Genomic DNA, 21,118 nt, shown 5'->3' on the forward strand with positions numbered 1-21,118 from the left:
ACCCTCCCAGCACACCCCAGATCAGAGGAGGGAGGCACAAAGAGAGGCTGGGAGAGAGTTTGATGCAAAGTCTTTACTACAGGCAGAGTTACACGGAGCAAAGAGCAACAGCGAGGAGGGAGAGAGGTTCATTCCAAAGGAAAAGTCCGTGTGAGGGGAGATGGGACTGATGGGAGCACTTCCCCACCAGAAAGAGAAGTTTGGACTAAGAAAAAGATTTTGTTCATTTCAGCTGTGTCCTGGAAAATGGTTTGGAGCAGAGGCCACAAAGGGTGCAGGAGAGGATGTCCATCCCGGCTGTCTGACATGCTCCAGCAAGGCAAAGGACACAGCGAGGAAGTGGCTGGGGAGTGTGATGAAGAGGGAGAGTGGGACAGTTCCAGTTCTTCCCGCTGACTCCGTGGCATCTTCAGAGCAGGGCACGGCAGCCTCAGAGCAGGGTGCAGGTGCCCCTGCGCTTCACCTCGAAGGTGGTGGTGAGGAGCCCCAACTTCTGCTGGGTGTAGGGGGGGTAGCGCGGGGTGTTGAGCGTCTCCAGCCCCATGTTCCGGTGCAGGCAGCCACGGTGGACGGAGAAGGTGTCAAAGGTGAACTTCCCATGGTATTTTCCCAGGCCACTGTTCCCTGGAACACACAGGACAGGTCCATGCTCAGGATGGGACTCTGTTCCTGATGATGCCTTCTCCAAGCATCAAAATGAGGGAAAAAGACAACTACAGGATTTTCTGAGCAGCACAGACATGGTGGAGGAATTCCATTTTCCAGTGCCTCCTCCAGGTATATCATGCTCAGTCCAGCCAATCTTGCTGCAGCTCAGCAGTTTGGAGGCCCCAGCATCTCCTTTTTACCCACCTCCATTTATCTACACAAGCTTTGCTGGGTTCTGCAAGTCTTGATTTCACTCCATGATGCTCCACTGTATCTGCCCACAGCTGGAGCTGTTCGACCCTCTTCCCGGAACTCTAAAAGCCTGGAGCCACGTTGGCAACACCAGTTCTCCCAGTTCCTGTGGCTGGTTTAACTGGAGGTTGACTTCTCAAGGAAGCTTTGGTGCCATCTCACCCCAATGACTTCAGCCCCTTCACCTGCTCTAAAGTGGCTTTACCTAATAATTGAAGGTGGTTGGTCTGAATCATTCCAAATTAAGATAAGTTACGGAATGGGAAGTACAAAAAATTGTTCCCTGAGCCACAGGCAGGTGAGGAATTAATTGTCTGGGTGTTTCATTATGTCTGACTCAGGTGCCAGCGCCGACAGAGATGCTGAGCAAGGGCAGCACCAAATGAAGGGACTTATCCCAGAAATATTTTGGGAAGAGATCAAGTCATACGGAAGTATTCTGGGAAACAACATTCCTGTATTCCTGTATCCCTGGACCGTGCTGCACCCACAGCCCAGAGCTAAGCAGCCTCACTTTTCACCTGAGAAAGCAAAAATTGGTGCCCCTGGAGACCAAAAATTTCTTCTTCTCCAAGATCCTGGAAGAGTTTCTCCAGGTTTTCATAAGCACTTTGTTCCTAGTATTTTGTCCTAAAAGTTGGAATGAAGGTACAACCTGGCTCCTGAGGGACATTAAGGAATCCAGCCCAGAACCACACTGGCTGCAGGAAGAAACTTCCATTCCTCACCATGGCTCAGGCCACGGATCATACCTGGCTCCCAATGGCCAGGACTGGGGATTCTGGACCTACCAACGCCTCCAAAGGGCAGTGAGGTCAGTGTCACATGCATCAGGGTGTCGTTGCCACAGAAGCCTCCGCTGCTCGTCCGCTCCAGCACCTGGTTCACTATCTGTGAGGGAGCAGAGAAGGTAGATGAGGGGCTTGCACTTAGCAAACATTACCCAGTTTACCCACCAGATGGTCCCAGAGTGTCTGGGCTCTAAAGACCCTTCAGAGCACATCCTGGGGCTCGTGGAGGAGGTGCCCGACTTCCCTCCCCACTTTTTCTGCTCCACAGACACACCTTGCTGTCGCAGGAGAAGGCATAGAGGGCCAATGGCCGTGGCCGTGCGTTGATGAAGTCAATGGCTTCATCCATGTTGGCGATTACGACAATGGGCAGGATGGGCCCAAAGACCTCCTCCTGCATGGCAGGGTCCGAGGGCAGCACATCTGCCAGCACGGTGGGAGCTGCAGAGAGGATCAGCCAGGCACAGAGGTTGGAGATGAAACCTCCCCTCAGGACCCATTTTTAAGCACCCCTAAAACTCTTTTCCCTCTAGAGCCTCCCCTCTCTACGCAGACCCACTGAAAACCCCCAATGTGCTCACCAAGATGTGAGTGAACCCCAAGCCTCACCGATGTAGCGCTCGGCCTCATCCGTCTGTCCCCCGATGGCCACGCGCCCGCTGCCCAGCAGCGCCCGCAGGCGCTGGAACTGCTTGTCATTCACAATGCGGCCAAAATCCGGGGATTCTCGGGGGTTGGGGCCGAAAAACTCGGTGATGGCCTCACGCAGGGCGGGCATGAGCTTCTCCTGCATCTCCAAGGTGCAGAGCAGGTAGTCGGGCGCGATGCAGGTCTGCCCCGCGTTGAAGAAGCGGCCCCAGGCCACGCGTCGTGCCACGTTGGTCACATCACAGGTGTCAGACACATAGCAGGGGTTCTTGCCCCCCAGCTCCAGTGTCACCGGTGTCAGGTGCTTGGCAGCGGCTGTCATCACAATCCGCCCCACCGGGGGGCTGCCTGTGGGTAGGGAAAACATGGATTGAGGTGGGAATCCCACCAGCCATCGCACGGCTCTGGGATGTGGCACTGGGTCGCACCTGACCTCAGATACACATCCCAGATCCTCCAACAGATCCTGGCACCACATCTAGGAGGGCTCTGCTCTGTCCCATGGGACGTACCAGTGAAGAAGATGTAGTCAAACTTGTTCTCCAGCAGCCTGGTGGTCTCTGGCACGCCACCAGTGACCACAGCAAAGCAGTCCTGCAAGGAAACAGAAAACATCCCCTTATGTCACCATGTGTCCCCACCAACAGCATCCCAGGAAGCTGAGACATTGGCTGAGGATGGAGGGAGGAGGTTCTGCACATAGATGATGTGTGGGGATGGTGGGTGTGAGGCAGGGTTGGGAACACCATGGTCTAGGAACAACAGACAAGGACAAGAAGGGCTTCTCACACTGTCCAGGTAACAGCTCAGAGTTTCAGCAATGAGTCTCTCTGTGTTCTTGGAGATCTCTGAGGGTTTGATGATGGCACAGTTCCCTGAGGGAAGATGAACAGGACATCAGCACAGTGACATGGTGACAGAGACCCCTGGGGAGAGCCTGGCACTTGCAGGCCAGGGGACTGGAAGTTTGGGCTCACCAGCAGCGATGGCCCCGATGAGGGGCACCAGGAAGAGGTGGATGGGGTAATTCCAGGGTGCTATGATGAGCACCACCCCGTAGGGGTCCTTGCGGATGAAGGCAGAGTCCAGTTGCATCACCTTTAAGGAAGAACATGACCTCAGCACTGCCTTCCCCACCAGCAATCCCTCTCCCCCACTTCCCTTTGCCCAGAGCTTCCTTCTTACCAGGTTCTTGTCCACGTGCTCATCCTTCATCCAGCTGCACAGGTTGTTGAGGGTGACATTGAGCTCATTCTTGCAGAGGAGGATCTCACTGAAGAAAGCCTCGAAGGATGGCTGGGGACAGACATCATGGAAGTGCCACCCCATCACTGACCCCATCATTGACCCTGTCACCCTAACAGAAACCCCATCACCCAACACCAACCCCATCACCCTAGGAGGCATCTCTCTCTCCTTCCAAACATCAATAGCAGGAGGATCTCTTCAGCAGAAGTTTCCATCACCTCCTGTAACTCCTAGGGATTATCAGTGACCCAGAAATTTTATGAAAATAGTTACTTGGCCAGAAGGAAAAAAAAACCTCAAAATTTAAAATTCTCATGCTATTTGTCAAATTCCTGAGCTCAGCACTGTGAACTGGCAACAGAACCCTGAGCCAAAGCAATGTCACCAAAGCTCCTGAAGAGCTGGTCCTGGTGGAAGGCATCCTTCCCACTTGGATGTTCAAGCTGGAAGCAAAGCCCCAACCTCCCTTTCACTGCCTGTGGACTAAAGCTGCACCTTTTAGTCTTAAATTTATCAAAGTCTTAAGACCTTGACTAAAGGGAAGTAATAAAAACCACAGCTTAAACCCCTTGTGATGGAGAAGTGGGTCCTCTTGATAGTTGCGGAGCACAGATTGGGATCATATCATCCTTGCAGGAGAAGTGTGAAGACACCAGGGATAGCCCAGCAGGCTCACTGGAGCCCCTTCATGACCTGGGGAGCAGGGGAGCAAAGCTCCTGTGCTGTGACATCATACTTTGGACTCCTCCAACCCAAAACCACCCCTGGATTGGAGTCTTCCTCCCATCTCCACACCACTTTGGAGTTGGGAAGGCTGGTTGCTGATTCCCAGGATCTTCCACCACCAAGAGACCTTCAGGTCCCCAAAAGGCAGCTGCCAGGAGGTGCGAGGACCCTCTTGGAAGCGAGGGCTCAGGAGGCATATGAGATAATGGAGTGAAGCAACGGGGCTATTCTCAACCCAGGATGATGATGGCATCACCAATCATAAGGAAGATGATGGTTCATTAAGAATTTTGATGAGATACAAAGGTTGTGAGATAGGACATTAAGTCTGAGGTCATCCCAGTGCCACCAATCATGGGCACCAGAGAGGAACTGGCATTGCTGGAGGTGAGACACCACCTCAGCTACGTAAGAGCAGGTGAAGTGTCCATCTAGCTATGAGGGCCCGGCTGCATAACCAGCTCATTACTGGACAACCGGATCTAATTAGGAGTAATTAGGAAAGATGATGGACACACTCAGAGCACTGATGCCTATCAAGGCCTGGCTGAAGGAGAAGGCCTCGCCTCCAACAAACCAGGCAATTAGGAGCCTTGGGAGATGGCAGGAGGGGGAAAGACATCGCTGAGGGCATGGGCCACTTCACTGATGCCGAACAAAGAGGTGAGGATTCATGGAATCCTGGAATGGATTGGCTTGGAAGGGACCTTGAAGCTCATCCAAGTCTGCCCCATCATGGGCAGGGACACCCTCCACTAGCCCAGGTTGCTCCAAGCCCCATCCAGCCTGGCCTTGAACACTTCCAGAGAGGATGAGCTGTGACCACTAGAATTATCCATAGTGTAGATGTTCCCACTTCACCAGCAGATCATCCAGGAGCTCCTGGCATGCCACAATACCCCGAGCCATATCCAGAGCCCTGCCCATGCCACCATGCCAGTGAAACCAGTCCCTTGGAGGCCCTGGGAGGAATGTGCAGTGCCAGCACATTGCACAATGCCAGTAATCCTGGGCGTGCCAGGCTGGCCAGGAGCACCCCAGGATGTCACCCTTGTGGAGGTCACGTGGACGCCCAGGATGCAGACCAGAGTGTGAAACGCTTCCACCTCGGCCGGTCACCGATAGGCCAACAGGGCCTTTGCCTGGTTTCAGGGCACCAGGGATGGGATCAACAGCACAGTCCCTCCACTATTCCTGGATCTGCAGGGATCCAGCACTTAGAGATGCACCAGCCTGGGAGCACATCAAGGGGGAATCAGGACCCCAGGGAAGGGACACCCCTGTGCCCAGACACTCACAAGGATACAGCACCCAGACAAGGGAGTCTGAAGGACTTCAAAGATGTGATGCCAGTAGCCCCCAATTCCCAGCCCCTCTTACCTTTCCCATATCCAATTCAGTGGCTTCCAGAATCTCCTGCTTCTTGTCATCCAGGAAGCGTCCCAGAGCCTCCAGCTGTGCCATGCGATATTCCATGGGCCGAGTCTTCCCAGAGAGCCAGGATGCCCGCAGGTGGCTCACCAGCCCTGCATAGGGGTTCCCACTGCAGGGGTGAGGGTGTTAGAGGGGACCCAACTCCATTCTACCTCCCCAGAGCTTCATGTCATCCCAGATCCCCATTATCCCATTCCAGCATGAAACTGGATCCCAGATTCCCTGGGGACAGTGCAGGGAGTCTGCACACACCTGTCTCCCTTGCTGCTGGGAGCAGCCCAACACAGCACCATTCCCTGCTGATCTTGTCTTCTCCCTTGGGCTATGCTGGGACATGGTGGCTCACAGACCTCAAACTTTTCCCCCAGCACTAACCCGGGGTCCCCGTTGCCCTGGCACTGCCACAGCTTCCCCTGCCCACCTCCCTGTCTCCCTCCTGCCCCCAGCCCCTTGCTCTCACCACGGAGTGCTGCAGACCATTGGAACTGGCCCCTTCCCAATCCCGCTGCTTCCACTGCACCCAGCAGCTTTCCCAGGATCTTTGCCAGGATCACTGCCCGTGCTGCTGCACTTGCCGCAGCCCAGGAGCTGCTGCTTGGGGGGCTCGAGGGGCTGCTGCATGCCAAGCTGTTGGAAGGAGCTGCCAGTCTCCATGGAGAGCGTGGTGGCCCTGGGGAGAGAGAGACACTGTGTGGGTTATGCCAGGATGGAAGTGCTGGAGATGCCGGCTCGATCCCAAGAGGAGTCACCCGCGGCACCTTTGAAGAGCAGCTTGGTGCTCGGGGCCGTCCTGGTTGTGGGGTGACTCAGCCCAGAGCAGCTGCCAGAGGCCCTGGGAGATGCCTGGGATTCCTGGGATAATCACCATCCTCTGGACACTGACCTGCCCAGGTTGCCCTGCTGATTTAGAGTCACCTATGGGGACCTCAGGGACAAGACACCCCCAAACCTGGGGAGCAGAGCTGCAGCCCCCCATCTGTCACCCTCTCCCTCTCCATGCCCAGACACCCACCCTTCCTCGAGGGAACACCCCCTGTGCCCCACAGCCCCCACCAGCATGGGGGGTGTCAGAGGGGTGCCATGCAGGGAGTGCCGGCTTTGGGGACCCCGCAGTGCTTACCTGGGAGCTCGTGTGGAAGCTGGAGGAGCGCGAGGCCAGGCAGGCACTGCTGAGGCTCGGGGTGAGGGTCCCTAAATGCTGTGGGGCTGAGCCCCATGGCCAGGGGCGGGAAGGATTGGGCCCCGCCTCCGTGGGGCTGGCAGTGGGGAAAAGGTCTGGGATGGGATAGGATAGAATGGGACCTCCCCCTTGGGATGGTGGAACTCCCATGGCCACCTCACCACCACCATGAACCTTGACCCATTTGGACCCCACAGACATCCTTCATCCTGCTCCCATGACCACCCTGATCCATGGGGGTCCCACAGACACCCCTCATCCCGCTTCCCAAGGGTTCCATGATCAATAGACACCCATCATGCTGCTACCATGACTACCCTGGCCCATAGGGGTCCCACCAATACCCCTCATCCTGTTTCCCAAGGGTTCCATGATCAATAGACTCCACTCATCCTGCTCCCAGGAAGGGCCCTTTGCCCTGGCACCCCAGGGTGGCTCCCATTGCCTGGGGTGTGGGGGGCCCTCAGGACGGGTGTTGCCCCTGCCCCACCGCCATGACCCTGCTGGGGCTGTTCCATGTGTATCCCCCCTATCCTGCAGAAACCAGCACCCTCCCAAGAGTCCCATCCCAAGAATCCCCCGCTACCGGCTGGGCCAGATCCCGTCCCGGAGATGTCAGTCACCCCATCCGCCCTGCCCAGCAGTCCCCTCGCCCTGCCCCGGGGCACCCCGCCGTGCCACGCACCCGGGCACCCTCCCAGCCCCAGCTCTGGGGTGACACCAGGATAGGCACGTGCCCTACACCCCCCGACTGGGGTGTCCCCCCGCCCAGGCACTCTGGCACATCCCCCGGACCGGAAAGGGGAAGCGAAAGCAGCAGGGCACAGCACCCAGTGCCACGGGCACCCCGAGGAGGCAGCATCCACCCCGAGGCCTGGTGGGAGCGCTGGGGAGGCTGGGGGGTCACAAGGGAGCGGAGGGGAGGGTAGGGCTGGGGTGCTGTGCGATGGGGGAGCAATGGGCGCTGTGCGGGGGGGCCAGGGTGCTGTGCGGGTTGGGGTGTGATGAGTGCTGCAGAGGCCGCGGTGCTGAGAAAGGACGCGGGTGGGGGGCACTGAGGAGGGCGGGCAGGGACCGGGGGGGGGGAATCCGGGAGCGGAGGGGAGGGTCCGGGAACGGCCCCTTGAACCATCTCCGTCCCGCCCGTGCTAACCGAAAGAGGAAGCAGCTCCCGCCCCGCCCCGCCCCCGAGAAGTTCCGGCACGGGCAAGCAGGACTGGGGTCGGTGTGACGGGGCGGGGGGGCTGTGAGGAGGCTGGGGGTGCTGAGCCCAGAGGTGCAGTTCTGGGCAGTGCAAAGCTGGGTAGGGGGCACGGGATTCAGGGGTGCAGGATCTCAAGGTTCACAGGGGTACGGAACACAGGGGTACAACCATGAGTGCAGGTTCAGGGTGTGCAGAGCACAGAGGTTCAGGGCTTGGGGATGCCATGTACATGGGTACACGGTGCTGGATGTAGGGGTGCAAGGGCTGGGGGTGCTGGGCATGAGGGTGCAGGGTCTGTGTGTGCAGGTCACAGGAATGCAAAACATATGGGTGCAAGACTTGGGGTGCCAACAGGGTTCCTTCCACCCTGACACCATCCAGGGCTCTCCAGAATCACTAATGGAGAAGGACGTTGACGGCTGCCAGGATGGGGCCAAGATAGAGCCAAGCACCAAGCTGGGCACCGAGGGGACAGAGACACAGGTGAGACCAGGGGGACACCAGTGGGGGGAAGCAGGCATGTGGTGGCCATCCCCGAGGGGTGACAGCTGCAATTACCCACAGCTGGACGATTTTGTGGGTCCTCACCCTGACTACAATGAGGAGGAAGAAGAGCAGAAGTACTTTCGCCGCAAACGCCTCGGTGTCATCAAGAACGTGGTGGCTGCCAGCCTGGCTGGTACTCTCACTTACAGCGTCTACCTGGGTATGGGACCTCCCAGGGACCCCCAGAACAACTCGGGGTGTTCAGGGCATGGGGTGACCACCCCTGGACACCCCCAGGTCTGCTTCAAATGCAGCTGATCCTTCACTATGATGAGACCTACCGGGAGGTGAAGTACAGCAATATCCGGTTGGAGGACATTGACCGCAAGGTGCTGATGGGCATCAACGTCACACCCGTGGCAGCACTGCTCTACACACCCATCCTCATCAGGTACAGCCCCACCACGCTCCCCGCCAGCATGGATCACTGGCATGGCCACCCACGCTTCCACTCCTTGCCCTGGCAGGTTCTTTGGCACCAAGTGGGCCATGTTCCTGGCGATTGGCATCTACGCCCTCTTCGTCTCCAGCAACTACTGGGAGCGCTACTACACGCTGGTGCCCTCTGCAGTGGCCATTGGCATGGTGATCGTGCCCCTCTGGGCCTCCATGGGCACCTACATCATGCGGTAGGCATTGGAGGGGTGGGTGGGGCGTGCATGGGGTGCTGGCTGACCCGCTGCTCCACGCAGGATGGCCCAGAAGTACTATGAGTACATTAACTACAAGGAGGAGCAGGAGAAGGAGAAGCAGCGGGCACCACGGGACGCCTGCAATGCCTACATCATCATCTTCCAGACTGTCTTCTACTCCTGCTTCCATGTGAGCCCCAGTGGGGTGGCTGGGATGGGCGTGGGACCATGCCAGCAGCACTGAGCGTGCACCCCTCTACATCCTATAGTTGAGCTTCGTCTGCGCTCAGATGCCCATGGTCTTCTTCCTCAACAACTACCTCTACCAACTCAACCACACGCTCTTTGCAGTGAAGCACTGCGGTGAGGCTGCGGGTGGGGCGCGGGGCGGCACCGGGAGCCCCCCGGTTGGGATTAACCACGGCCTGTGCCCCTCTGGCAGGGACCCTGAGCCACGGCACACTGCCTGGGTTCAACAAGACGGTGCTGCAGAGCCTTCCCCGCAGCGTCAACCTCATCATCGTGGAGAGCGCCTTGATGGGTGCCGCCTTCCTCGCCATGCTGGTGGTGAGCGCCGGGGCGGCAGGGGACAGGGATGGGCTGGACAATGGCAGGACCTCACCCGCCGGCGCTCCGTAGGTGCTGGTGCTGTGCGGCGCGGCGTACCGGCCCATGGAGGAGATCGACATGCGCAGCATCGGCTGGGGCAACATCTTCCAGCTGCCCTTCAAGCACATGCGGGACTATCGCCTGCGGCACCTCTTCCCACTGTTCATCTACAGCGGCTTCGAGGTGCTCTTTGTCTGCACTGGATTTTCCCTGGTAGGATCTGTGACGGGGTGGGAGGTGACGGAGCGGGGACAGGTGATGCTGAGCCTGTGCTCTCTGCAGAACTACGGCGTGTGCGCGCTCGGGCTGGAGAGGCTGGCATATCTCCTCATGGCCTACGGCTTCTCCGCCTCGGTGTGCTCCAGCCTGGCCCTGTGCATGCTGCGCCTGCGCCGGCACATCCCGCTCCTGGCTGGAGCCCTCATCCACTCTGTGCTCCTGGTGACGCTCTTCTGCTGGGCGCCGGAGCCCCGGTGTCTGGCGCAGGCACCGCTGCTCTACAGTATTGCCGCGCTCTGGGGCACCGGCAGCGCCCTCAACAAGACCGGAATCAGCAGTGAGTAGTGGGAAGGTCCTAAAACAGCCTCTGTTGTCCCCAAAACGCCTTGGGGGTCCCCAAAACAGCCTGGGTTGTCCCAAGTTTTTCCACACATCCTCTCCTCATGCACCACGAGTTTGTAGTCTCAGTCCTTGGATCCACGGGACAGACTCACTGTGATTGTCCCCCCTGCCAAGGGGACACACCACAGGAAGGGGACACTGATTCCAGTCTCTGCCACAGTCCTCCTGGGGATGTTGTACAAGAAAAAGGAGCGCCAAGACTTCATCTTCACCATCTACCACTGGTGGCAGGCCTTGGCTATCTTCACCGTCTACCTGTGGTCGGGGCTGCCCATGAAGGTAAGTCCCAGATATGCCCCAGCCCACTCTGAGAGATTCCAGGCTTTTTGGGGACACACCCCCACACCAATCCCAAAACTCTGTGTGCCGCAGGCCAAGCTGTCTATCATGTTGCTGACGCTGGTAGTGGCGGTGGGGACATACCTGTGGATGGAGCGGAAGGTGGCGTGGAACATGGAAGTCCGGCTGCCCCGTATCCCACGCCCACGCCACAAAACACGTGGATACCGCTACCTGGAAGACAACTCGGATGAGACTGGCTCTGACGGTGACGGGGACAAGGAGGATGATGACAGGCACCCAACTGAGGCCACCAGGGAAGACGAGCTGCCAAAAGAGGACGGGGAGCTGCTGGGATAATGACAGCCTGTTCTGGGCCCCATCCTGCTCTTGGTACCTGAGGGGGTTCCACAGCTCCCCCCGGGTGGGCCCAAAATTCTGCAAACCCCCTCAGGTCAGGCTTGCAGCCCCCCCTGCCTGGGAGCTAAGCCTAAAGCCCCCAGGCAGCCCAGATCCCCCCACATTGGCTGAAGGACCCCCACACTGGCCCATGAATCCCCTAGATCAGATCCAGAGCCTCCAGATTGATCTACAGCCCCCAAATTGTGGGACAGCCCCCAGGCAGGCCCATAGCCCCTCAAATTATGATGTAGTTGTTCAGGTCAGACCTGCAGGCCCCCATACCAGCCCCAGAGCCCCCACACACAAATCCACAGCCCCTCATACAAGGCTCACGCCCCCCAGGTAGATCCACAGCCCCCCAAATTTGGCCAAAGGCCCCCCCAGGTGAGGCCCACAGACCCCTGAGCAGATGCACATTCCCTCTAGCAAGGCTTGCAGCCGCCCCCAATGTCCTGCAGACCCCCAGCCCTCCCGTATTAGCCCATTAGCATCCAGACTCCGCAGGGCTACCTTGGAGCCCCCAGGCAGGTAGACCCCCTCCCAAACTGGCCCACAGCCCTTCAGACCAGACCCACACGCGCCCCAGGCAGACCCTGCAGCCCCCCCTAGGTTGTCCCGGAGCCCTTCTAGCTCAGCCTGCAGCCCCCCAGGCCGGCCCCGCAGCCTTCCCGACCTATCCCATCCCCATTTTCCTTCAATAAACCCCCTCCCTCCGTGCCCTTGGCCCTCACCTCCTCCATCCTCCGGCCGCGCACCCGAAGCGTCCCCTTCCCGAAGCGTAGACTACAGCTCCCGGCGTGCCACGCGCTGCTCGGCGCGATGGACGCCGGGAGTTGTAGTCCCCGCCACGTGGAAGACGCCTCCATCTCCCCACTCAAACCACAACTCCCGCGACCGTTCGCGTCGCCCGGCGCCATCATTGCCCCCCCCGCCGCCGACTTCCGCGCATGCGCGGTGCGGGCTGTTGTTGTGGCGGCGCGGCCCGGCCCGCGGCTTCACCCGGGCGGGAGCGATGAGCGACAACGATGACATCGAGGTGGAGAGCGACGTGAGTTGGGCCCCCAACCCCGAGACAATCCCTAGGATAACCCCCCGTGGCTCTTCCCTACTTTAGGAGCTCTGAGAATGTGGTAATGTTTGGTTTGTGTGTGTTCTTCCTTCATATGGCGGCGCCCCCCCCCACCATCTTCTTCCTCTTCCTCCTCGCCCGGGTCGGGGCTCCTCAGGAGGAGCAGCCGAGGTTTCAGTCCGCGGTAGGTCGCTGGGGGCCGCCCCGCGGCACCCCCGGGATCGGGAGCACGTGGGCGGGGGTGTGAGGGGGGCGGGATTTGGGGAGGGGGTGACATGGAAGGGGACTGGGGGAATGGGGATCCTGGGGGAGAGGGGGATGTTAGGCGTGTCCTGTGGGGATCGGGGTGTAGGGGGACATCAGTGGGATTGGGGGTGCTGACGGGGACACCAGTGGGGTTGGGGGTCTTTTTGAGGGGAACACACCTTTGGGGTTGGGGTCTTCTGGGGGGGGCTGTGACATGGAGAGGGATCTGTGCGGATGGGGGTCCTGGGGGAGAAACCTGGGCTTGGGGGGTGTCCTGTGGGGATGGGATTCTTGGAACGGGGGGACACCAGTAGGGCTGGGGGGCTTTTGGGGAGGAGGGTTGGGCTTGGGGAGGTGACACCTCTGGCTGGGTGGTCTTATTTGGGTTGGGGGCTGTGACACAGAAGGGGATCCATGGAGTCATGTATTTTGGGGGGGCAGCTGGGTTTGGGGGTGTCCTGTGGGGCTGGGGGTCCTATGGGGGGGAGACACCAGTGAGGCTTGGGGTTGTGTGGAAGAGGATCCGGGGCTCTTTAGGGGAGGGGAAGTGGGAGGCTTTCTGGGGGAAAATGGGGGTGTTGGGGAGGCGTTACGTGTGGGGCCGAGTCATTTAGGGGGGTGGGGCTACGTTTGGGGGGCACAGGGGGAACAACACCAGGGGTTGACAGAGGGCATGAGGGGGGTTGTGCCTGGTTGGTTGGGAGGCAGGGGTGGAGGTGACATGGGGAGGAGGTGACCGTGTTCCAGGGGGAAAGTGCTGTACCCCCCGCGCCGGGGCCCGGAGCTGCCCCGGTAGCAGGAAGCTGGGGAAACCGAAAGCACCGGGAGCCGCCTCCTTCCCACGCCCTCACGGCCCAGCCGGAGGCGTCACAGCCACGGAGCCGCCCTGGAGGCTCAGCTGAGCTCCCACAACGATTCCCAGAGGGAATTTTAGGGGTGCAGGTGGTGGCCTCCTCCCGGTGCCACCCCTATCCCCCCCATCCCAGGCCGACAAACGGGCTCATCACAATGCGCTGGAGCGCAAGCGCAGGGACCACATCAAGGATAGCTTCCACAGCCTGCGGGACTCCGTGCCCTCGCTCCAAGGAGAGAAGGTGAGTTTATGGAGCGTGCTGAGGGCACGGACAGCACCCACCCATGGTCCAGGCTTCTCAATCTGGGACGATCCCGAGGCTCTCTTGTGCCACAAGAGTCCCCAGTGAGGACCAGAGCCAGGGTGGGATGATGAGACAGGTAAAATTCCAGTTTTCCCCCCTGGACTAGGTCTTTATCTTGCCTCTGGCTTTTCCCACTATTGCAACAGGCATCCCGGGCCCAAATCCTGGACAAAGCCACAGAGTACATCCAGTACATGCGCCGGAAAAACCACACACACCAGCAGGACATTGACGACCTCAAGCGGCAGAATGCACTGCTGGAGCAGCAAGGTGGTAGCTGAGATCTGGCTGGAGATGGGGTCTGGCAGGGTCTGAGATCCAGGAGCTGAGGCCTGGCAGGCTTTGGGAGCCTGGATCTGGCATCCAGTAGAATTTGGGATCTAAGATCCAGTGGGAGCTGGGGTCTGGCAGGAGATATGATCCATCAGAATCCAGGATCTGGTGGAAGCTGAGATCCACTGGGAGTTGGGATCTGGTGGGAGCTGAGGGTCTGGCAGGACCAGAGTTTGGCAAGATCCAGAATTCAGTGGGAGCTGGGGTCTGGCAGGATCCGGGGTCCAGAAGAGTTTGGGATCCAGGGGGAGCTGGGGCCTGTCGGGAGCTGGGCTGCAGGCAGGGCCAGGCCTGGGGGTGACACAGTGCCGTCCCTCACAGTGCGTGCGCTGGAGAAGGCCCGAGCCAGCGCTCAGCTCCAGGCCAGCTATCCCGCGGACAACAGCCTCTACACCAACCCCAAGGGCAGTGCCATCTCCGCCTTCGACGGCGGCTCCGACTCCAGCTCTGACTCGGAGCCCGACGAGCCGCAGAACAGGAAGAAGCTGCGCATGGAGGCCAGTTAGGCCCCTCCGCCACCCCCCGGCCCGCGGCAGGACTCGCTCCCTCCGCTCCTAGAAGCTCTTGGACTGCAGCTTCCCAGCCCTCCCCGGCCCCTTCCCTGCTCCCACCGTGCCGGCCCCGGGGGGAGCCGGCCAGGCCGAGCAGAAAGACTTGGGGGCGTCAGGGAGACTCCCCCGCCAACTCCCCTCTGCTAGCGACCCCCCTCCCCTTCCCTCCTGGTTTTATAGGAGCATTTCTATTTATACCCGGGGACCAGTGCAGTCCAGAACGGGGAGGAGCCAGGCAGCCCCCCCCCAAAAAAGGAGCAAGCACTGGGGGGGGATCTCCCTATTTATTTTCTCCGTGTGCAACTCCACCTGCCCGAGTCGGCGGAGCACAGAGCCAGGCTTAGGGGCTCCTTCCCCACTCCTCCTCCTCCTCCTTCCCTCCCTTGACCCTTCCCAACCTCCGTGGCATTTTCCGAACTCCAGTGGCCCGTCCCTGCCCCGTAGGTGCCCCTCTTCCCCCCATTTTGATGCCATTCCATGGATCTAAGGTATGTTGTACATACTGCCCAGAGTTGTCTTGCAAGTTAAGGCTTCCCTTTACTATAAGACTATAAATAATAAACAAAAAAAGCCAAAATTCCACTTATTTTATCCTCCCCCGTGGTTACCATTTGTTCTTGGAATGGGGGAAGTTGGTGCCACCGGATCCAGACGTGGCATCACCTCCTGCCCCGCATCCCCGGGGCCACCAGCACACGGCGGGTGTGACTTCTGGTTTATTGATGCCAAAAAGCTCTTCCAGAGCCCATGTCCCACCTGGGCTCTGGCCAGGATGGCAGCAGGACACCCGGCCTGGAGCAGGCTGGATTTTGGTATTGCTAGCACCCTGAGCACCGTGCTCTGCCTGGCCAGGCTGCCGTGGGGATGGGATGGGCTGTGCCACTCGCTCCTGGGGCTTGGCACCCCGAGCCAGCAGCAGGACTCCCCTACTGGGCAGCGGATGCTGGATCCAGGCTGGGCACAGGATACTGCAGGAAGTGCATCACCGCCCTCGCCACCTTCTCCGGGGCAATGTTGTAGACAGGGTGCGTGGCCTGCTGTGGGAGAGAGAGGGATGGAGGAATGTTAATCATGGAGTCCTGGAATGGTTTGGGTGGGAAGGCACCTTAAGGATCACCTAGTCCAGCCCACTGTGCACAGGGAATCTCTGCCATCCCAGATTGGTCCAAGCCTGGTCCAAGCTAGCCTTGGACACTTCCAGAGAGGGGGCAGCCACAGCTTCTCTGGGCAGCCTGTGCCAAGGCCTCAGCACCCTCACAGGGAAGAATACCTTGCCCATATCCCATCTAAAATTCCCCTTTTCTGGTTTGGAGCCATTCCCCCTCGTCCTATCACTCCAAGCCCTTGTCCAAAGCCTGACTCAAGCTCCCTTGAAGCTCTTTAGGCCCTTGAAGCACCTCTAAGCTCTTCCTGAAGCCTCCTCTTCTCCACGCTGAACCCCAAGTCTTTTCACTGCCATTGGATCTGCCTTTCTCAGTGCTGTGGAGCGCAGGAAGCTCATCCCTGCCCTCCCCAGCAATGCCTAGCACTTACCAGGCAATTCTCAGGGATACCCAGGACCACCTCATTGTGGAGATCTCCACTTCCAAAGTGCTGTGCAATGGCCAACCCACTCAGGCAGTAGCAGGTGTGGTAGAAATCCCGGGATCTGCATGCAAAGAGATACTGGGATGCTGAGGGGGCATCAGGGCATCCCTGGTGCCAGGCAGCCCTGTGTTTCCCCCCACACTCACTTTCCTGGCTTATCCAGCAGCCCGCCAGCTGGGCACTGGCAGCACAGGAGAATGTATTCCTGCAGTGCCAGCTGGTCAAACATCCAGTGTGCCATGCTCAGTGCTGGATCACCTGGAAGGGAAATCCCAGAGGAGAAACACCACAGAAGGTGTCAAATCCCTTCAGATGCCGTTCTGGGGACAGAGGAGGCCTGTGGCAACTCACCCCTGGCATGGAGTGCCCGATGGAGCAGGGGCAGGAGCCCAGCTTGCCAAAAGGAGTAGCACCCATCCACCAGCTTGTTGCAGCGGCCCTGGAATCCACCCTCGAAGCGCATCTGCCGCCCGGTCACCCAGTGCTGCGGGGCAATGGGAACCAGTGTGGGACCAAAGCTCCCCGGCAGGATGAGAGCCCCAGTATCCTGGAGAGGGGTCACTCACCAGCAGGCTCCGGAGGTTCAGCAGATGTTCCTGCTTGAGGATGACCAGTGCAGCCACACCACAGAAAGTGTAGCCGCCATGGGCCTCCATGCCCGGCACGCCGCCGATCCCACCCTCCCAGTTCTGGCACCTGTGGGAGCAGAGTCAGGGCAGCAGGAACGCCAGGAATGTCATCTCCTGTCCCCCACCTGTCCCCAGATCTCACCTGGCAATCCACTCGGCCGTCCCAGCAAAGAGTGCAGGTGTCAGGATATTGGTCAGTGAGGCCACTGAGGCGGCGCAGTAGGCGCTCCTGCAGGAAAAGGGTGCCCAGAGATTCAGGAGGTGGGTGCTCAGGGATATGGCACTGGAACCCCAAAGTGGCACCAGCTCCCTAAAGTTACACTGGGTCCCCAAAATGGCCCAAAATGCCTGATCTAGGCACTGGCTCCCTGCGACAGCACCCTGCCATGGCAGTAGCTCATGTCACTGGTCCCCTGCCATGGCACCAGCACCCCAAAATAGCATTGGCTCCCCAAAACTACACCTCCCCATGGCACTGGCTTCCCACCATGGTACCATCTCCCCCAAACAGCACTGGTTCTCCAGTGTGGCACCAGCCACTCCCCAAAACACCACCAGCTCCCCAAAACACAACTAGGTCCACAAAATTGCACCCTGCCATGGCACTGGCTCCTCAGAATGGCATTTGCTCCCCAAAAGTAGCACTGACTGCCCAAAACTGTACCCCAAATTAGCAGTGGCTCCCCACCATAGCACCAGCTCCCCAAAATTATACTGGCTCTCAAACATCACCAGCTCCCAGCACTGAATCCCCAGAATGGCACCAGCTCCCCACCACAGCAGCTGCTTCCAGCACTGGCTCTCCAAAATGCCCAGGCGCTCCCTCCAAAACAGCCTCCCCACACAGCCCTCACCCACCTGACATCCACCTCTCCACCCACGTGCATGAGGAAGGAGCCATCCGGCTGCTTCAGTGAGTACAGGTATTCCAAGAGCTTCTTCCTGCAGGAGCCAGGGGCTGTGAGAGGGGGGACACGCAGCCCAGCTCCCACCCAGCTCCTCCCGGCCCCCAGACCTGTCGATGACGCCGAAGGCCTCCTCGGTGCCGATGATGCAGAGCGCATTGACGGCGGCGTAGGTGGGGGCAAGGTGGGGGTGCTGGCCGGGACCCCCCCCAAATCCACCCTGGGGGCTCTGGCACCGCCTCAGGAATTGGCAGACACTGTGAGAAGGTGAGGAAGGGGCTCAGCATCACCTGTGTCACCCTGCTGGGGCGATGCATCCCCTCCCGGCCTTGTGAATCCCCCCCGAGGTCGAAGCCGGGGGTGTCACCCTCCCATCTCCGTCGTCACGAGGAAGCCGCCGGAAGAATGGGCGGCATTGACGGTGGCAGGGAGACAAAGCACTCCTTTGCTCTGGGGACAGCGGGAGGTGGCACCTCCGGAGTCACGCGGGTGGCCAGCAGCAGCAGTGGCCATGGTGGGGTTCCCCCCAGCTCTCCCCACTCACTCAGAGGCCACCGAATCGGGAATGGGCTCATCCAGCAGCTCCAGGCTGTGCAGGATCCAGTAGCAGAGCCAGGGGCGGCTGGCATCCAGACACTGCAGGGACAGAGGGGACAGTCAGGGAATGGCACCGGACATGGCAGGAGCAAGGAGACAGCCAGGAGAGCCCCCAGAGCATCGCTGGGATGAGCGTGGACACACAGGGAATGCTGTGTCCACCCTGGGGCTGGCAAACCCCTGGCAACAAACAGCCCTGGTGACAGCCCCAGGGCGAGGGGAGCACCCCAGGCAGTGGCTCCAGGTGGCACATCCGGCATTCCCGGTACCTCATAGGCTTCAGTGAGCTGCCGGAGACCCCTCTTCAGGTAATGGAAGTGCTTCTCCCGCTGCAGGACGTACCTGGAATACAGAGAGGACAGGATGAGCAGGCAGGGTGGCCTGAAAAAGCAGGGGGACAGTGGCAGGAGGGGCAGAATCCTCCTGCAGCACCCACTGGGGTCAATCGGTCTTTTGGGATGGGAGTTATTTATGGTTATTGGGAGTTTTGATACTCACTGTGAGGAGTGATGGTTTGTCTTGTAGGCATCATAGACCTCCTGCACAATGTCCTCCACCTTGGACTAGTCAGGAAAAATGGGAATAAAGACTATGGTGAGCTCTGGGAAGAGGCTTTGCATGTCCCAAACATGATCCCCACTGAACCCCGCAACTCCTACCCCATCCCAGGGGTTTATCTGATTCACAGCCCCATCTCACCCAGTAAAACCAAACTAAGAATTCCCAGGAGCTTTGTGCCCCAAATTATGCCAGAATCCAGCACCATCCTGTGCTGCTTTACAAATCCAGCTTGAGTTTGGTTCAGCTCAAGACTGTCATAGAAAACACTCTCCTCCTGCTCACGCTGGGATAACTGGGGACTTGGACACTCTAAGCCACGGTAATCCTCAAGGAAATACCCCGGGATCAGCCTCAGGGGTGAGGAGGGGCCACACGGGGACCTGCATTCATGGCACTGTGTCCTGCCAGAGAACAACTGAGCAAGAAGAACCCCATGGATTGGGAAACCCGGAGTCACTTTTTACCCCGTCCCAGCACCCAGGGGAGCTGCCAGGGGCTGGGTCAGGACAGTGGGATGGAGGGGAGAGTCTGGCTGTCCCAGAACTTCTCACCCTCCCCCAGCTGGTGCTGGGGAACGTGTCCCGCGGAAGCTGCCGAGGCTGGCGGGTGGCAGCACCGCCGGGCCCCCCAAAACACTGGTCACTGCCGCGCTGTTGTCACAGCGGGTGTGGAGACAGTAGTCTCGTGGGGATACTGGGATCGGGATCATTCAATCCCATGGCACCCCTGAACCCCGTCCTAGAGCAGCCTAAAGCCCTGCCCCACGGCAGCCCGGCACCCTAAACCCCATTCCATGGCACCCAAAAACCCAGCCCCACGGCAGCCCGGCACCCTAAACCCCATTCCATGGCACCCCAAAGCCCAGCCCCACGGCAGCCCGGCACCCTAAACCCCATTCCATGGCAGCCCAAAGCCCAGCCCCATGGCTGCCCGGCACCCCACACCCCACACCCCACCGCCCCGGCACCCCTCGCCCCACAGAGCAGCCCCCCGGCACCTGCTCGGCGGAGGTGCAGGTCCGCAGCCCATCGTCCCGCAGCCGCCGCCGCCCGCCGGAGCCGGGGGCCGCTCCCGCCATGCTGCGGCCGCGGGGGCAGCGGGCGACGGCGGCCGGGAGGGGACGCGCGGCCGCGCTCCTGGCCCCGCCCCACCACACACGGCCACGCCCTTCCCCGGATGGCCACGCCTCTTATTTCTTGGGCACGCCCAGCCCCGGCGCGCGTGCGCAGAGAAGCCACCCCGGGGCCGCTGCCTCATCGTGATGTGACGTCATTTATTGCATCATCATAGAACCCACGGGTTGGGTCGATAACAGCCTTAAAACCCATCCAGTTCCACCCTGTGCCGTGAGCAGAGACACCTTCCACCAGACCAGGTTGCTCCAAGCCTTGTCCAGCCTGGCCTTGGACACTTCCAGAGATGGGGCAGCCACAGCTTCTCTGGGAAATCCACTCCAGTGCCTCAGCACCCTCACTGTAAAGAATTTCTTCCTAATATCCAATCTACACCTCCCCTTTTCCACTTTGGAGACATTTCCCCTTGTCCTGTCACTCCATGGCCTCATCCCAAGTCCCTCTCCACCTCTCTTGGAGCCCCTGTAGGAACTGGAAAGGGCTCTAACTCTCGCTGGAGCCTTCTCTTCTCCATGCCAAGCAATCCCAGCTCTCCCAGCCTGTTCTTAGCCCTTGGAGGATTTCTGTGGCCTCCCCTGAACATGCTCCAGCAGCTCCCTGTCCTTCCCATGACAAGGACCCCAGGGCTGGACACAGCGCTCCATGTGGGGTTTCACCTGAGTGGGACAGAGGAGGACAATCCCCCCTCACCCTGTTGCCCATGCTGCCAGCAACACAGCCCAGGACATGGGTGGCTTTCCAGGGCTGCCAGCACACCTTGTCAGGTCATATCCAGCCTCTCATCCCCCCCAGATTCCTCTCATCTGGGCTGCTTCTCATCCCACCACCTGCATCCTGCACTTATATTGGGAGTTGTCCTGACCCATGTGCCAGCCCTGTCCTTTGCCTTGTTTACCCTCACAAGTTCCCACGGGAACCTTGTCCCTGGACAGGAAAACCTGGACAACCCACCCTTGTCCAGGTCCTGCTGGGTGCCATCCCATCCCTCCTAAGTGTCAGCAGTCCCTCTGGTGCAGCTCTGTGTCACCGCAGTGTCCCCTGCTGCACCTCTTTGTCCAGTTCCCAATGCCCCCAGAGCAATCCCGGGTACATCCCTGGTGCTCCCAAAGCCCCCAGAGTCGCCGCTGCTC

The 21,118-nt window shown here is 59.6% G+C and overlaps 4 protein-coding genes across 10 annotated transcripts; 2 read left to right on the top strand and 2 right to left on the bottom strand.

Annotated features, from left to right (window-relative positions):
• Positions 1-53: 53 nt before the first annotated feature.
• Positions 54-12,043, bottom strand: LOC129121206 (aldehyde dehydrogenase family 3 member B1-like). Of its 3 annotated transcripts, XM_054634301.2 has the most exons (12): positions 11,952-12,043; positions 11,053-11,145; positions 6,208-6,417; positions 5,694-5,856; positions 3,525-3,635; positions 3,317-3,437; positions 3,129-3,214; positions 2,852-2,933; positions 2,301-2,687; positions 1,966-2,132; positions 1,692-1,791; positions 54-624 (listed from the first exon to the last, which is right to left on the bottom strand). In XM_054634301.2, exons 3-12 carry the CDS (start codon positions 6,399-6,401, stop codon positions 431-433), a joined length of 1,605 nt encoding a protein of 534 aa, XP_054490276.2. In that variant the 5' UTR covers positions 6,402-6,417; positions 11,053-11,145; positions 11,952-12,043; the 3' UTR covers positions 54-430. The 3 variants fall into 3 exon arrangements, with proteins under 3 accessions (XP_054490276.2, XP_077035884.1, XP_054490277.2); XM_077179769.1 differs by lacking the exons at positions 11,053-11,145; positions 11,952-12,043 and adding an exon at positions 6,868-7,511; XM_054634302.2 differs by lacking the exons at positions 11,053-11,145; positions 11,952-12,043 and adding an exon at positions 6,506-7,511.
• Positions 7,705-12,015, top strand: UNC93B1 (unc-93B1 regulator of TLR signaling). Of its 5 annotated transcripts, XM_077179768.1 has the most exons (11): positions 7,722-7,804; positions 8,513-8,614; positions 8,696-8,837; positions 8,915-9,068; positions 9,145-9,306; positions 9,370-9,499; positions 9,579-9,672; positions 9,752-9,876; positions 9,949-10,474; positions 10,700-10,818; positions 10,912-12,015. In XM_077179768.1, exons 2-11 carry the CDS (start codon positions 8,531-8,533, stop codon positions 11,176-11,178), a joined length of 1,803 nt encoding a protein of 600 aa, XP_077035883.1. In that variant the 5' UTR covers positions 7,722-7,804; positions 8,513-8,530; the 3' UTR covers positions 11,179-12,015. The 5 variants fall into 5 exon arrangements, with proteins under 5 accessions (XP_077035881.1, XP_077035883.1, XP_077035882.1 ...); XM_077179765.1 differs by lacking the exon at positions 7,722-7,804 and having other exon boundaries at positions 8,411-8,614; XM_077179766.1 differs by having other exon boundaries at positions 7,705-7,804; positions 9,579-10,474; positions 10,912-11,072.
• On the top strand, positions 12,025-15,162 carry MAX (MYC associated factor X). The gene is given in 7 exon segments (XM_054634318.2): positions 12,025-12,150; positions 12,153-12,200; positions 12,203-12,268; positions 12,447-12,473; positions 13,522-13,629; positions 13,839-13,962; positions 14,347-15,162. Coding segments are annotated over 7 exon segments (669 nt in total). The 5' UTR covers positions 12,025-12,039; the 3' UTR covers positions 14,532-15,162.
• FNTB (farnesyltransferase, CAAX box, subunit beta) lies at positions 15,149-21,099 on the bottom strand. The gene is made up of 12 exons (XM_054634307.2): positions 19,853-21,099; positions 18,793-18,857; positions 18,564-18,636; positions 18,242-18,333; positions 17,808-17,954; positions 17,651-17,734; positions 16,935-17,021; positions 16,730-16,859; positions 16,515-16,647; positions 16,310-16,421; positions 16,110-16,224; positions 15,149-15,613 (listed from the first exon to the last, which is right to left on the bottom strand). Exons 1-12 carry the CDS (start codon positions 19,931-19,933, stop codon positions 15,503-15,505), a joined length of 1,230 nt encoding a protein of 409 aa, XP_054490282.1. The 5' UTR covers positions 19,934-21,099; the 3' UTR covers positions 15,149-15,502.
• Positions 21,100-21,118: the final 19 nt, after the last annotated feature.

The sequence above is a fragment of the Agelaius phoeniceus genome, chromosome 6 (genome assembly GCF_051311805.1).
Source record: "Agelaius phoeniceus isolate bAgePho1 chromosome 6, bAgePho1.hap1, whole genome shotgun sequence".
NCBI lineage: Eukaryota > Metazoa > Chordata > Aves > Passeriformes > Icteridae > Agelaius > Agelaius phoeniceus.

Bases quoted from the DNA above. Each gene is read 5' to 3' on its own strand.
- LOC129121206 (XM_054634302.2), bottom strand. From the start codon at position 6,723: ATGGGGGGCTGCAGCTCTGCTCCCCAGGTTTGGGGGTGTCTTGTCCCT. The intron at 2,934-3,128 runs GTGAGAAGCCCT...GTTTCCTTGCAG, and splicing joins TGAGCTGTTACCTGGACAGT to GACTGCTTTGCTGTGGTCAC. The intron at 2,688-2,851 runs GTACGTCCCATG...CCCTACCCACAG, and splicing joins TGACTACATCTTCTTCACTG to GCAGCCCCCCGGTGGGGCGG.
- UNC93B1 (XM_077179764.1), top strand. From the start codon at position 8,411: ATGAGGGTGCAGGGTCTGTGTGTGCAGGTCACAGGAATGCAAAACATA. The intron at 9,069-9,144 runs GTACAGCCCCAC...TTGCCCTGGCAG, and splicing joins TACACACCCATCCTCATCAG to GTTCTTTGGCACCAAGTGGG. The intron at 9,307-9,369 runs GTAGGCATTGGA...TGCTCCACGCAG, and splicing joins ATGGGCACCTACATCATGCG to GATGGCCCAGAAGTACTATG.
- FNTB (XM_054634307.2), bottom strand. From the start codon at position 19,933: ATGGCGGGAGCGGCCCCCGGCTCCGGCGGGCGGCGGCGGCTGCGGGAC. The intron at 16,860-16,934 runs GTGAGATCTGGG...CTGCTCCCACAG, and splicing joins ACGGCCGAGTGGATTGCCAG to GTGCCAGAACTGGGAGGGTG. The intron at 16,225-16,309 runs GTGAGTGTGGGG...CTTTGCATGCAG, and splicing joins CTGCTGGATAAGCCAGGAAA to ATCCCGGGATTTCTACCACA.